The 16,563-nt window shown below is 36.6% G+C and overlaps 1 protein-coding gene across 1 annotated transcript; it reads right to left on the bottom strand.

Annotated features, from left to right (window-relative positions):
* Positions 1–5,509: 5,509 nt before the first annotated feature.
* LOC124542613 lies at positions 5,510–7,524 on the bottom strand. Its single transcript, XM_047120539.1, has 2 exons — positions 6,739–7,524; positions 5,510–5,770 (listed from the first exon to the last, which is right to left on the bottom strand). The coding sequence occupies exons 1-2, from the start codon at positions 6,929–6,931 to the stop codon at positions 5,526–5,528; spliced, it is 438 nt and encodes a 145-aa protein (XP_046976495.1). The 5' UTR covers positions 6,932–7,524; the 3' UTR covers positions 5,510–5,525.
* Between the last annotated feature and the right edge of the window lie 9,039 nt (positions 7,525–16,563).

The following is a 16,563-nucleotide window of genomic DNA, read 5'->3' as shown; positions in this document are numbered from 1 at the left end:
TAATGTATTGTCAGGATTCTTGATAATAAGGATGTCAAGGAAAGCTAAAGAATTATTTGCCTCTAATTCCATAGTAAATTGAATGTTTTTATTTATAGAATTAAGATGTACTAAAAATGCAGATGTTAGATCACTAGGTAATATTGTGAAAGTGTCATCTACGTACCGTTTATAAAACCTAGGTGTTATTGCGCTCCGCTTGCTATTATTGCACCGAGCGCAAACGCATCACGCATCAAGCGCGTGCACGCAGACGATGGTGCACGACAGGACCACGTGATCGGCGCGGAGGACGGGCGAGGATTGCGGCGCACTGCCATTCACTCGCTTACCGCACTGCTAGCTACTAGTTACTATCTCTGTTCTCGCTCCTCATTTATTCTTTATTATTGCTAAGTTTATCCCTAAATGTATGTGCTTAATGCACATTTCTTAGTTTAAATAACGTTGTATTATTCATCTCTCTAAACGTTAACGTAAGTGAGTAAAAGCACTAGATTAAACTTGCCACAAGTGGTGACCCCGACATCGGCGTGACAAAGCAATATTTTATTGTTACAAACAGGCGTTGGATGATTACTGCGTTTGAATTATAGCGGTTGGTTTGGTCGCCATTTTGACCTGAAGAGCCGGCTTTTTGGTTTGCGCAGGTCGAATCGCAGTTCGTTTTATCTCGAATAACGAGTGACGAAACTAAGTTTTACTATTTAGTCGCGCAATTAGATCATCAACATGCAATCAAGGTGAAAGTTGGGAGATAGAAAGCCATCTCAATTTTTACGTTACCTGGCTAGTTTGGCTGGTCCGTCTGTGTCGTCCGAATTTCTATTAACCATATGGTCCAGCAAGTTGCCGCAGAACATTCAGACCGTAATAGTTTCGCAGATGGACCTCGACAAGGACAAACTAGCAGAGCTGGCCGATAAGGTGCATGGGATCGCACCGTCCTCACCGCAGGTGGCAAGCACCTCTTCTGCTCCAGCATCTTTCCAGAGCGAAATGGCGCAGCAGATTGCGGAATTAACCAGGCAAGTGGCTTTACTTTCCAGTAGACTCGAACGATCAAAGAGACCTCATTAAAAGTTACGGAACAAAAGGTACCGCTCACGCAGCCGCTCTAAACCTAGACAGCCTCCAGCAAACCATCCATTCTGCGCTTACCATTTTACATTTGGTGCGAAAGCGGCTAAGTGTAAGCAGCCTTGCACGTTTTAGTCGGAAAACTCCAAGGGCAGTCGGAAGTTGCGGCCCACGACTGCCCCTCAGCTACAGGCCGTCTGTTTGTAACTGATCGTGCATCAAAAATGCAGTTTTTCGTAGATACTGGTTCCGACTCGTGCGTTTTTCTACGATCGGCGATCAAGACGCCCTGTTTTAAGTCCAAGTTTGACCTAATAGCAGCAAATAATACCACATACATACGTACGGACCTGTATTTTTACAGTTAAACTTGGGCCTCATGAGCCTTCGGCTGGAAATTCACCATCGCAAATGTTTCGAAGCCTATTATAGAAGTGGACTTCCTGAGCCATTACAATCTTCTCGTGGACTGCAGGAATCAGCGGTTGGTCGACGGCGTGACAACATTGTCAGTTGTAGCTACTTCCTATAAAGGTATAGATGACATCTCTTCCATCAAAGCTGTTACCGGTAAGACAGAGTTCCATACGCTACTTAAAGAGTTTCCAGAGATAACCAGACAAAAAAAAAAAAAAAAGTCCTTGGTCTTCTACGGTACACTTAGTGAAGAAAAAAGACGATAGATGGACCATGTGGCGACTATCGTGCCCTAAACGCCAGAACCATTCCAGACCGCTACCCCATACGTCATATTCATGATTTCGCCTATCAACTCTCAGGATGTACCATCTTTTCTTCGATAGATCTTGTCAAGGCATATAATCAGATAGCAGTCAATCCTGTAGATATTCCGAAGACTGCTATTACTACACCCTTCGGTCTTTACGAATTTCCGTACATGACCTTCGGGCTGAGGAATGTCGCCCAGACATTCTAGAGATTTATTGATGAGGTTCTACTTGGTTTGGATTTTTGCTACGGATATATCGATGATATTTTAGTCTACTCCCCTACTCCAGAAGCGCATCAAGATTACCTGCGACAATTTTTTCAACGCCTCAAACAATACGGAATACTAGTCAATTCTTCAAAACTTATTGTCGGGTAGTCGGAGAAAACATTTCTTGGCTATCAGGTTTCAGCAGCTGGTACTAAGCCTTTGGAGTCAAACCTTCAAAAGCTATCCAGGCTTTCGCGATACCGAAAACAGTCAAGGAGCTCCAGCGTTTTCTCGGTATGGTAATTTTTTACCGGCGTTTTATTCCAAACGCTGCTAAAATTCAAGAACCGCTTACTAATATTCTTGCCGGTTCGCACATCAAAGACTCACAGCCTATCACACTAACTCCAGAGATTCTGAAAGCTTTTGAAGAGTGTAAACGTTCCTTGTCACAGGCTGCACTATTATCTCACCCAGACCCTAATGCAGACCTCACCATCGTCACGGACGCTTCGGATTTGGCTATCAGAGCAGTGCTGCAACAAAAGAAGAACGACGACTGGCAACCCTTGGCTTTCTTTTCTAATAAACTTAGCTCAGCACAAAAGAAGTATAGTCCGTATGACAGAGAACTACTGGCAGTTTACGAGGCTATTAAATATTTCCGTCATATGGTCGAAGCAAGAACTTTCACTGTGTTTACTGATCACAAGCCACTCAACTTTGCTTTTTCGCTTAATAGAGACAAATGTTCACCCAGACAATTCAGGTACCTCGACTTCATTGCACAATTTACGACGGACATTAAATTCATATCTGGTCGGGACAACGTCGTCGCTGATGCATTATTTAGCGCCACAATTGATTACCAGTTGCTTGCACAGTCGCAAGAAGATGACCTACAACTACTGGAACTTCTTAAACACTGCACCACCTTAAAACTACAGAAACTGAGTACTGACGTCAGCAACATACCAGTTTATTGCGACACTTCTATGCCTACACCTCGACCGTACGTGACACCTGAATTCCGCAAGCAAGTCTTTGATGTGCTACACAACCTGCATCATCCAGGAACGTCAGCTACAGTGCGACTGGTGACACAAAGATTTATTTGGCCAGGGATTCGCAAAAACTGTAGAGAGTGGATTAGGAAATGCCTAAATTGCCAAAAATCCAAAATTTTCCGTCACACTACCTCTCCTCTATCTCCTTTCCCTGTACCTTCCTCGAGGTTCTCTCACATATACCTCGACATCGTAGGATCATTACCTCTGTCTTATGATTACAGGTACTGCCTTACCGTTATCGACAGGTTTACGCGATGGCCTGAAGTGTATCCTCTTCGGGAAATCGCTGCCGAGACCTGTGCTGCCGCTCTCGTATCTGGCTGGATCGCCAGGTTCGGGTGCCCAGAGCGGGTGACGACAGTCAGTGGTCGCCAGTTCCAGAGTCACCTTTTCCAGGCTCTTACGGCCTTGGTTGTTGCGCGCCATTTGCGTACCACCGCTTATCACCCTGCAGTCAACGGTATCGTCGAGCGTCTTCACCGCTAATTAAAGGAGGCAATAATGTGCCATTCTCCTGCTTCGCAGTGGACGGAGGCGCTTCCACTGGTACTTCTAGGCATGCGTAGTGCCTGGAAAGAAGACATTCAAGCATCATCGGCCGACATAGTGTATGGCGAACCCCTTCGCCTACCTGGTCAGTTCTTCGGCCCGAGCAACGACGACAAGATAGGCGACGTCACACAGTACGCGACACGTCTGCGCGCGTACATGGCGAAGCTATCTCCTCGTCCCACCACCTGACACAACACTTCCACATTCTACATTCCTCGGGACCTTCACACAGCTTCCCATGTCTTTGTGGGGCAAGATAGACTGAGAGGAGCACTAGAACCTCCATATGCCGGACCCTACAAGGTCATAAATCGTCAACCAAAGTACTTCACCTTGAATATGAACGCTAAGAGTGACAGTCGACAGACTGAAACCGGCATACCTGGCGAAGGAGGCAAACGTTCCAGCAGAGATCAAAGATGACAAACTGATGTCAAACGAACATGTAGCGGCAGCTGAGTTAGGATACCGGAATTTTATCGCCCGTAGTCACGGTCTACCAGGGGGAGTATTGTGGCGCCCATCCGCCACCGGCTATCCGCTCCGCTTGTTACTATTGCACCGATCGCAAACGCATCACGCATCAATCGCGTGCACGCAGACGAAGGTGCACGACAGGACCGCGTGAACGGCGCGGGGGACGGGCGAGGATTGCTGCGCACTGCACCATTCGCTCGCTTACCGCGCTGATTGCTACTAGTTACTATATCTGTTCTCGCTCCTCATTTATGATTTATTATTGCTAAGTGTATCGCTAAATGTATGTGCTTAATACACATTTCTAAGTTTAAATAACGTTGTATTTTTCATCTCTCTAAACGTTAACGTAAGTGAGTGAGAGAAAAGCACTAGATTAAACTTGCCACGCATCTAATTATATTTAATAGATATACAGGGTGACTGGTGAATTACTATCGATACTTGAGGACGTGATATTTGACGATCATATATGACAAAATAAAAATTAATATAACATAAATATTAATAAACTTCTAAGTAAAGTTAACCAAAAGTTATGTAATAATTACGCATCGTGTGAACACCCTAGCTGCGTTATCGACACAAAACAGTTATGTAGGTAGGTACATTTAGTTATCGCGCGGTAGTTTACCTACATCCAAACGCCGCGCGCCGCCGCGTGTTAACAGGGTAGCAGGCTACCTTAGATAAACAAAAATGATCCAATTCCCTTCATACTTACAAGACAGGCAAAAATACCAAGATATTTCATTCGTTTAAGCAACCAATTTATTGACTAGGTAAATGGTGTGAACTTGACACAAAAAATAATATGAAATGTTTACCTATCTTGGTATTTCCGGCGTATTTAAAAATGGAATCATACTTATTTACAACAATTGTCAATCATTAAACTACCTATTTACCTACATAACTACACTAACCTTAACAAATGTTCAAAGTCCTTCTCGTGTGATACACAGTTCGGCACGTTTACACATATTGTCTTACACACGATTTAATACGAATGGGTCACTTTTAACACGTTCCCTGAGCCATCACTTTCAAAAAACTTTCAGCTGGTGCTTTGGAGACCTAAAAGATCTCCAAACTAACCTACCATTTGGTGCGTTTGAGACCTAATCGGTCTCCTAAAGATACAGTTATCAAAATAGTTTATAACTTCCAAAAAAACAATCAAATATATATTTAGAAGTTTTGTGGGTGAAAGATAGCCTATTGCTTTATATTTTGCTAGGTTCGCACGCAGTTATGACATTTGAATAAACTACAAATACCAAAAAAAAAATATGATATCGATTGTATCTCGTACCGCAACGGAAGATAGTTCAATATGTGTAGTAAGTAGTGATGGAAATAAAATAATATCTCAGTTGTCGATTGAAAAAGTTTTATTATAATAATTATGGAAAGTGTTTTTCATTAAAACATGGTAGGCACATTGATTGCTTGCATTGCGCGCAAATGGTAACAATTCTTTTATTTTTTTTTGAAGCGTCAGTGCTGTTTAATGTGCATCGTAATTTTTCATAACAACCCACACAACGTCTTTTTTTGTCGCCACGTTGGAAAACATGGTCAGTACATCTTCCTTCGGGTAATTCTGTAATAAAGTGCATTGTATAAATAAACAGCATGCAACCATGTCAGTGAAGTAGGTAAATGCGATATAATATAATTTTATTAGTTTCGTTATTCGAGTGTCTTATGTCTATTTTTGTTTTAGGCTGTTGTTGCTTTAAAAAAATATACGGAGGTATTAAATAAAAGCTGGAAGTCACAGGTCTCTTGTAAGTTAACAATGTTTTTGTTTTAATAACCGAAATTTAGGCTACCAGAAACTTACCAGAGAGTGATGTGAAGCCACCCCTTCCCTCTCCCCTCTGTGTAGTATAATGCTTACATAATTTAAACACTCTAGCATTAGAGTAGCAAAGCCCACCAGAAATGCTACTAAGCTAAGACAATCTCAAAAACAACCAAAAATTTTCAGGCAATCAACAGAAGAAGTAGGTACATAACGCGTTTCAAACACAAAAAAAATAAAAACCACATAATATCGAAAAAAAGGCATTCAAGAAGATTTTTGTTCAGTTAACTCGAATGATTAAAGTGCACAATATGCTCAGTTTCATGCAAAGCGTGCTGCAGTTAGTTGACGATACGCTAAGCTATGCTAAGCTTACGCGTTGTCTGGAACCATTACCTAAGATTCTGAAGAGATTTTAGCTACCTTTATGAGTAAGAAGAGTTTGTTTTCTAGAACTGTTAGGTATGTTGACCACGGCAATCTTCTGACACCACCACGTTCGCCATCGGATTTATCCGCATACCCTTGAACCTAAACGGTCATGTTTAGAACAAAGATGTGTTTCCTCAAAAAAAAAGGACTACAACATGATACCTACTCTGCAAAAATGGTGAGAAAAACGCAGTAGGTAAGTACACAAGTATGTGTCTAGTATTTTGAGCGCTCTTAGGCAAAAGGGATGGTGTAGTGTATCTGCTTTACATTAGATATCATGTCACAAGAAACCTGCAGGTTTTATATATACGCTTGTTATCACACGAGTTGTATTAAAAATAGTAATTTGTGCAATAATAAGTTAATCATACCTGTTCCAGAAAATTTTCGGCCTCCGAATGTTTCGATTATTGATTCTGTGAATTCTTTTTTTGACATTTTCTTGTCTGTATTTGCATTGTATATTATCCATGCGTTTATGAGTGCAGTACCAAATAATAATTCCACCATCACTTTCCGATACCACTTTAGACCTCGTCGTAAAGTAGTATAGTATGCCGACATTTGATCTGAGTAGTCTATCCCTTTTTAATTATCATTATATGTTAAAATGCACAGTGGCTTTCTGATCATTTCATTAGTTCTCTTATATATCTTACCTGTATCTACTAGAGACGCTTTATGTGGTTTACAGGAAGTTATCATTGAAACTTGGCGCTTATCGTGCCATTTAATAACTTTCACACCACAAGGCAGCATTATCCCTTCAACTTCGCCTTTTTTCAATTTTTTAGACATAAATTGCTTGGGAAGTCCTCTTCGGTTTGATCTTAGCGTGCCACAGTAAAATGTTTTCTTTTCTAAGAGTTCCTCTACTAAATCAAGAGAAGAATAAAAGTTATCGGCTACTAAAACTCGTCCTTCATTTTTTAGACCCTCTATGAGCTTCATAACTACATTTTTTCCATGGTTCACTTCTCTGCTATTTCCTTCTTTCCCTGTATATACTATGGTTTTAAAAGTGTAACCCTCAGGAGTACATAGTTTATATAATTAAACTCCATATTTATGCGATTTATTTTTGATATATTGGCGAAAAATAAGTCTTCCGCGCCAGGGAATCATTGATTCGTCTATCACGATAAATTTTCCTGGAGTTAAAATATTTCTAAAACAATTATTTAACATATTAAGTATTCGTCGAATTTTGTAGAGTCTATCTTCAGTATCATTTCTTTCATCGCTGAAATGCCAAAACTTTAGAAGCAAGACAAATCTATCTCTTCCCATGAGAGAGCATATATAATCATTTCTATAAATGGATTTCTTTGACCAATAATCGACGCTACATTCACAAATCTGTCGAAAACGGCGACACTTCAAATATCTGGAAATTTCTTGAAACACTTGAGTTGGTAAATCAACACATAACTCTCCCATTAAAATTGACGTTGAGCTTTTAAATAAGCATTTCTCTTCACATTCTATACTTGATAGTGTTGAAAAGCATTGCACGCTTAATATTCTTTCCTCGCAACCAACTTCTATATTTGCACCGTTTACATTTTCCTCTATCACTGAATGTGATGTTAAGAAGAACATATTATCCACGTCTTCGAATGCCGTTGCTACTGACTGCATAAGCCGTAAAATGATTATTCCCATCCTTGACATTATTGCTCCTACTTTAGTGCACATCCTAAATTACTCCATCACCCGTAGCACATTCCCTGATGTTTGGAAAGGTGCTCATATCATACCACTTCCCAAAAAACCTAATCCTATTAACAACTCCGATTACCGACCGATTTCCATTCTTCCGTTTCGTTCCAGAATTTTAGAAAAAATAGTTTTTCAACAAATAAACACTTTCCCTAATAATCACTCCATCCTCAACTCTCTCCAATCGGGCTTCCGCGCGGGTCATAGTACGGTCTCTGCTCTGGTGAAGGTTACTGATGACATTCGTGCAGCCATGGATAATAAACAACTCACAATTTTAATTTTATTGGATTTTAGCAACGCATTTAATTGTGTTGATCATGACATCCTTTTGAGTTTGTTAGGTTCTATTAACATATCTCCATCAGTGGTAGATCGGTTTCAAAGTTACCTCAAAGGCCGACGACATCGTATTCGCCATAATGAGTCTTTCTCCTCATGGTGTCATGTTCAGGCAGGGGTTCCTCAGGGTGGCGTCTTATCTCCTTTACTCTTTTCAATTTTTATTAATTCTATCACTTCAAGCATTTCTTCTCTCTACCATATGTATGCAGACGGTATCCAGATTTATCGACATGCAACACTTCAAGATCTTCCTGCAGCGATTGATGCTATTAATGACGATCTTGTTTCAATCTCTGAGTGGAGCAAGCGATACGGACTTAACATCAATCCAAGTAAATCGCAGGCAATCATAATTGGTAGTCCAGGCATGATCTCTAGGGTAGATTTATTAAATTTACCATCTGTGGAATTCAGAGGTACTACAATAGCCTACTACTCTAACGTTAAAGATCTCGGTGTGTATTTAGACCAGACGTTATCATGGTCAGTACAAATAAAAGAGGTCGGTAGGAAAATATTCGCTGCGTTGAGCTCATTGCGGCGACTCCAATCTGTACTTCCAATTCCTACCAAAATTATGCTAGCAAACTCTCTCCTTTTATCAATTCTAGATTACGCAGATGCAAGCTATCCTGATCTCACCGAGGACCAACTGAATAAACTTGAGCGACTTCAAAATATTGCTATTCGATTCATATTTTGCCTACGAAAATATGACCATGTCTCCGAATATCGTTCAAAACTCAAGTGGCTTCCTATACGTCTTCGCCGGAACTTACATATTCTTTCTCTTCTGTACTGTGCGCTATTTAACTATAGTTTTCCTACATATTTAAAAGATAAATTTGAATTTCTTGGTGATCCTTTGTTTTTAAGATCTAAGCGGTACCTAACACTTAAAATGCCTGTACACAAAACTACATTTCTAAACAAATCGTTTACTGTACAGGCCATAAGGTTAAGGAATGCCCTTCCAGTAAACATTAAAAAGGCTCCATCTATTTCAGTTTTTAAAAGAGCCTTTTTAATTATTTTATATAACATTTATTATGTAATTTTATGTATTTTTATATCATTTTATTCTCTTAAGTATGTATTAGTATATGATAGAGATATATATTATTTATACATCATATATATGCATATGTATATATATATATATATATATATATGTATATATATATATTTGTGTGTGTAAGAAGTATAAGTATTAGTGTGTAACTATTTGTATGTAAGTTTATGACTGCACCGCCTACGCCGATGGTTTTGGATTCTCCCTTTGATTGGGTTGTCTGGAAGAGATGGCTAAAAAGCCATAAGTCCGCCCATTGTACAACACTTTTAATGTACTTCTTTTGTTTTGTTTTTTTTTTTAATTCTTTTTTTTTTTATTTGATTAATTTTATGTTACTTTCTTTTTTGTTTCTGTTTGTGGTGTGCAATAAAGAATTATAAATAAAAAAAAAATAAAAAAATAAAAAATAAATCATTTATATATATTAAGAACAAGAGAGGTCCCAAAATTGAACCCTGTGGTACACCCATTTGCGCCACAGCGCCATTTGATTTTGCACCATTAACCACAACCTTCAAAACTCTTTCACTAAGGTAGGAGGAAATTCATTTCAATGCAGGGCCCCTGATACCATAATATTTAAGCTTTTCTAGGAGAATACCATGCCTAACGCAATCGAAAGCTTTTGATAAATCACAAAAAACTCCAATAGCGTTTTGTGACTTTTCCCACGCATCATAAATGTGCTTAACAAATGCTACACCCGCATCAGCAGTCGAGCGACCCTTAGTAAAACCAAACTGTTGAGAATGCAATAGCTTATTCGAGTTAAAGTATAATAGCAATTGATTAAGCATGACTTTCTCAAAAAATTTACTTAATACTGGCAAAATAGAGATCGGTCTGTAATTGTTTGGATCATTTTTATCACCGGACTTAAATAATGGGATTACTTTACTTAATTTCAACATATCAGGAAAAATACCAGATTGTACACATTTATTAAAGATGATAGCTAAATAAGGAGCCAAGTCAACAATTACACTGTTAATAATTGTGACTGATGAATCCCATAGATCACTGGTTTTTTTCAGATTTAATGTTTTAAATATTTTTAATATTTCGTACGGAGTTATATTCTCAAAAGAAAATTCTAACTCATTCTGGGGAACATAACATTTGAGTAGGTCTAAAGCGTCATTAGGAGACGCATTAAGTCCTTTAGTAATATTCAGAGGAATATTAGAGAAATATTCTTCGAATTCATTGGCCACATCTAGATCTTTGCCTACAATTTTGCCTTTTAAATTAATAAATACGTCACTATGACGGCATGTCATGCTATGTAAAAATATATTTAAATTATAGATGTATTTATTTTGTGCTTCCGTTAGTAAGTTAGTTTATGGGAAAGCACATAGTAAATATTTACATTTATAATTTTTATTTATGTCAAGTATTGTATTTATACATAAAGAACAAAATTTTGACTTCCGATAATAGAATAAAGGCCACTTGGGACATTATTGGAAGTGTTAGTGGAAAACCTAAAAAGGAAAGTATACCAATCAAATTAAACACAGGCAGTAAATACACAAATTCTGATTTGGAAGTTGCAAATTTATTTGAAAATTTTTTTGATAACATACCTAATAAAATAACATCTCATTTAAAATCATCTACATTAGATGCAGCTAGATTATTAAATAAACATGTTTCTAAATGCGTTATTGATTTTTCTTTTGAAACAGTAACTCGCACAAAGCCCTACCACCAATACTTGGTGGTAGGACTTTGTACGAGCCCGTCTGGGTAGGTACCACCCACTCATCAGTTATTCTACCGCCAAATAACAGTAGTCAGTATTGTTGTGTTCCGGTTTGAAGGGTGAGTGAGCCAGTGTAACTACAGGCACAAGGGACATAACATCTTAGTTCCCAAGGTTAGTGGCGCAGTGACGATGTAAGGAATAGTTAATATTTCTCACAGCGTCATTGTCTATGGGTGATGGTGACCACTTACCATCAGGTGGCCCATATGCTCGTCCGCCAACCTAAACCATAAAAAAAAAAACAGTTTCTGCAATAGATGTTATAAAAGTATTTAAAACACTCAATATTAAAAAAACTAACGACGTATGGGGCATTTCGGTAAAATTCATAAATAACATCATACACGATATTGCTCCGTATATAGCAGTAATTTTTAACAAGAGTTTGGACACGGGTTCTTTTCCTAACTTGTTAAAATGTAGTAAAGTCTTACCACTTTTTAAGAATGGAAATAGGAGCGATCCCAGTAATTACAGGCCTCTTTCAATACTCTCATATTTAAGTAAAATTTTCGAAAAAAATATTTTAAATCAACTTCTTATCCATTTTGGTACAAATACAATTTTTCATAGTGAGTAATTTGGTTTTACAAGAGGTCGATCAACAACTGATGCGAGAATTGCGCTTCTTAAGCATATTTACGATGCTTGGGAGAAATCACAGAATACTATTGGAGTATTCTGTGATTTATCTAAAGCATTTGATTACGTCTTACGTCTACGATATACGTCTTCGCCGGAACTTACATATTCTTTCTCTTCTGTACTGTGCGCTATTTAACTATAGTTTTCCTACATATTTAAAAGATAAATTTGAATTTCTCGGTGATCCTTTGTTTTTAAGATCTAAGCGGTACCTAAAACTTAAAATGCCTGTACACAAAACTAAATTTCTAAACAAATCGTTTACTGTACAGGCCATAAGGTTATGGAATGCCCTTCCAGTAAAAATTAAAAAGGCTCCATCTATTTCAGTTTTTAAAAGAGCCGTTAAAAACTATTACCTAAATAATAATTCAGGCGACTTTAATTAATTATTTTATATAACATTTATGATGTAATTTTATGTATTTTTATATCATTTTATTATCTTAAGTATGTATTAGTGTATGATAGAGATATATATTATTTATACATAATATATATGTATATATTTATATATATATATATATATATATATATATATATATATATATATATATATATATATATATACACTAATACTTATACTTCTTATATATATATATATATATATATATATAAGAAGTATAAGTATTAGTGTGTAACTATTTGTATGTAAGTTTATGACTACACCGCCTACGCCGATGGTTTTGGATTCTCCCTTTGATTGGGTTCTCTGGAAGAGATGGCTAAAAAGCCATAAGTCCGCCCATTGTACAACACTTTTAATGTACTTCTTTTGTTTTGTTTTTTTTTTTTAATTCTTTTTTTTTTTGTATTTTATTAATTTTATGTTACTTTCTTTTTTGTTTCTGTTTGTGGTGTGCAATAAAGAATTATAAATAAATAAATAAAAAATAAAAATGTGGAACCTTATTTAAGCCCATCGTAAGTATGACACTGAAAAACTGACGCATTTCATTTGCATCTGTAGGTTTCCACGCTTTAGAGCGTGATTTTGATGAAATTTCTTTTTCTAATAAATATTTATCAGTGTATTTATTAGTTTCTTCTACTATTTTATCAATAATATCGTCAGTTAGAAACAACAGTCAGTTATAAATATCGACGGGCAATTTATTATGAATAGGTACATTTGTCACGCTATCAAGTATGCTCTCATCGAAGCTCAATAGGTCATTGTCGGGAATGTCAATCCAATCTTTATCACCCCCAAGCTCTCCACCCTCACTTTCTGATATATTTTCAGACATATTATCTTCATCTTCACTTATTATATCGGATGAGAGATTTTCACCTGTATCATCATCACTTCCATTTGAAACGCTTTCTTCTATTTCAATATTGATTGCTTCATCAGTCTGCGTCTCCAGAGCGTCTTCTTGTATTTTTCGTTTTCTACGTCCTGATCTAGTTCTTCCACTTTTCAACCGACTTCCAAAAGGAAGAGGTTATCAATTCGTCTGTATTTTTTTTTATGTTTGTTACCTCATAACTTTTCACTGGGTGGACCGATTTTGATATTTTTTTTTTTGTTTGAAAGGTAGTGCTTCCCGTGGGGTCCCATTTTTTTTTATTTTTTTCCGATGATGGTATCCATATGAAAACGACATAAGTCTTAAATTTGTATTATGTATATGCGCGACAAATCGGTGAATAACTGAAAATCACGTTAACCAATTTTGATAATTCTTTTTTTATAATAAAATATATACTTCAAGGGTAATTTGGTGAAAGTTTGGTAAGGTTCTGAGCACAGGATCCATGACAAAGTAACGGAACGGAAGGGAACGGAACAATTCTGAGGAGCACGTTAGCGATACTCAGTCGAATCTTTTATTTATAGGTTATTTGGATATTTGAGTCACCTTCCGTAATGTGGTTATGTTTATGTAATTATCATAGTCGAATATTATAATCAACTAGCTACCCACCCCGGCTTCGCACGGGTGCAATACTGATACTAAATATACTACAGAATTTGTTTATCTACGACATCACATCGCAAACTTCTAAAATTATCAGTGTTTCTTTACTATATTGTTCATGTATTATATACACAAACCTTCCCCTTGAATCACACTATCTTTTAAAAAAACCGCATCAAAATCCGTTGCGTAGATTTAAAGATATAGGGACAGAGAAAGCGACTTTGTTTTATACTATGTAGTGATGGAACTTCTATACGGCTCGCAGTTAGGGTGCAATATGGGGCAGAATTTCTTAGTATCTTTAATCAAATTTTGTGTATGTGATGTGATGTCATATGATGTACGAAATATAGTTGGTCTTTTTCAAAGTATTTTTGCTGAGTTCGATTACAGCTCTTTCGAGGGATCCTTGTAGTTTACGCCGCGTGACGTATTAAATCCGCATTTTCGAAAGACTATTTTTGCTTTATTCGAAAATTTATTTTGAAATTGTCCCCAAAGTAGTTTCTAATTCATATAAACGGCACGCTTAATCTATCCATATTAGGAAAAAAATGTAAGTCTACATCAGCTTTACTTAAAATCAAAAAATAAATAAAATTTTAACAAAAAGAAAAACCGACTTCAAACAAAACACAATTTTAAAACAAATAAAAATATACTAAAAAGTAGTAAAAATAATTGCGTATTCAACATATTTTTGAGAGTCCTCCTAGGTAAAATGAAATGAAAAATATAAGACTACTTAAAAGTCGATTTACGATTATATAACGTAGTTATAATTATTGCTATATTTGGAGTCGGTGTCGGTTTTTCTTTTTGTTAAAATTTTATTTATTCATTTTGTATTTCTAGACTTATATTTTGCTTATTCTGGTCTTTTTCTTGTCCTATTATATGTGCGGGTAGATGTGAAATTAAACAGTCGTATTTTTCAAAGCTCTATCTTTATTTAATTTTATTAAATACATTAGTGCCTATGTTTTACTATTTACATTACCTAAGCATTAGTGGACCATCACTACACTCTCACACAAGTTATTACACTACTGAAAAATGGATACTCCTGTTGAACAGCTGGTTAAAGGGATGGAGGAACTTTCTGCGATGTTCAGTCAAAGAATGGAAGAGTTTGAAAGAAATTTAGTACCATCAAGCGCCTCTGCTCCTACGAATCCAACAATAAAGTCCTTGTCTGCCGAGTTTTACACATTCAAGTCCCTTGTGTGGAAATCGCTCGGACATATTAAAAGCCCAGATCGAGATTGTTGTAAATGGGTTGGATCGCATACAGTCTCAGTGTCATAGGAAGGTTCTTCTCCTCCATGGTGATAAAGAAGACCAAGGCGAAGATGTCATGAAGAAAACGTTAGCTGTATTATCAGGCCAATTGAAGATGTCAGATGCTGCACCTGAAGTGATCGACTGCTGCCATCGCTTCGGGGTGAAGAGGGATGCTCCGCGTCCTATATTAATTCGTTTCACCTCCGTACACTTTCGCTCCAGAGTAAGGAAGGCCAAGACGGCGCTGAAGGCTTCCAAAATAATAGTCACAGAATTTCTGACTAAGTCCCGTCAAGCTGTTTTCGTAGAAACTCGGAAATACTTTGGAATAAAGAAGTGTTGGTCAGTAGACGGCGAAATTGTCATCCTTCTTCCAAACAATACCCGTAAAAAGATTACATCATCTTCCGAGCTCAAACAGTTATTCGCTCAGCATCCAAAATGCCACAACTGATCACGGGTACTTTGTTTATAACTTCGCAATTCGGTCGGTTTATATAACTCTGCCGCTGTCTTTTACATTGCTGGGTATTGCTAATTTATGTTAGTGTAACTTAACTTTTGTTTTCAACTATATTAACGTTTTATAACTTTATTTATCACTACCTGTCCTGTTAATAATTAATTTGATGTTCAAATAACAACTAATGTCAAATGTCACTATTTACTGCTATGGATTCTGACCTTTTGAGCCTGTACAAATTTTAAGTCTATCTTTGTTTATGTATACTATATATATATATATATATATATATATATATATATATATATATATATATATATATATATATATATATATATATATTCATTTCAATATTAGATTTACTTTGATACTTACTTTTAATTATTTTGTTTTTTGGTAAAACTTACTTTTATTTTTATTTATATTTGATTTACAGTGTGTTCATTTCTTAAGTGCAATGGATTTTTTAAAGGTCAACTTATGCCTGAGGTTTGTGTATTGTTTTGAATTAGCAATTTGGTATTTATTTATTTTAAATATTTTATACATTTTATTTTATTTATATTTGTTTTAAATACATAGATTTTTATATATTTTAATTTATTATATATTTTATATAATGTTGGATGAAGAATATTTTTCTTGTTCATCAGATGAATTTATGAGTGTTTCAAGTAGCAACAACACGTCAATTTCAGACTCTGAAACACTTGAAGTGGAATTGTCAAAAATATTTGATAATACCACTAACATCCTCTCCTTAGTGCATATTAACGCACAGAGCTTAGTAGCTCACTACTCTGATCTTCTCACACCTTTTAGTACCGGCGTGGTTGATGGAATTCTTGTGTCCAAAACCTGGTTGAAACCGTCAATTCCATCTACCAGTTGTGCTCTTCCAGGTTATCAGTTATTCCGCAATGATCACGTAGCAATCACGTTTTTGAGGGACCTAGAGGCAGA

The sequence above is a fragment of the Vanessa cardui genome, chromosome W (genome assembly GCF_905220365.1).
Source record: "Vanessa cardui chromosome W, ilVanCard2.1, whole genome shotgun sequence".
Lineage (NCBI taxonomy): Eukaryota > Metazoa > Arthropoda > Insecta > Lepidoptera > Nymphalidae > Vanessa > Vanessa cardui.
The sequence above is the reverse complement of the archived record's forward strand: the minus strand, read 5'-3'. Positions and strand labels throughout refer to the sequence as shown.

Excerpts from the sequence above, each read along its gene's own strand:
- LOC124542613 (XM_047120539.1), bottom strand. The coding sequence starts at position 6,931 with ATGTCGGCATACTATACTACTTTACGACGAGGTCTAAAGTGGTATCGG. Across the intron at positions 5,771-6,738 it reads CCGAAAATTTTCTGGAACAG|GACATGGTTGCATGCTGTTT; the intron begins GTATGATTAACT and ends ACCTACTTCACT.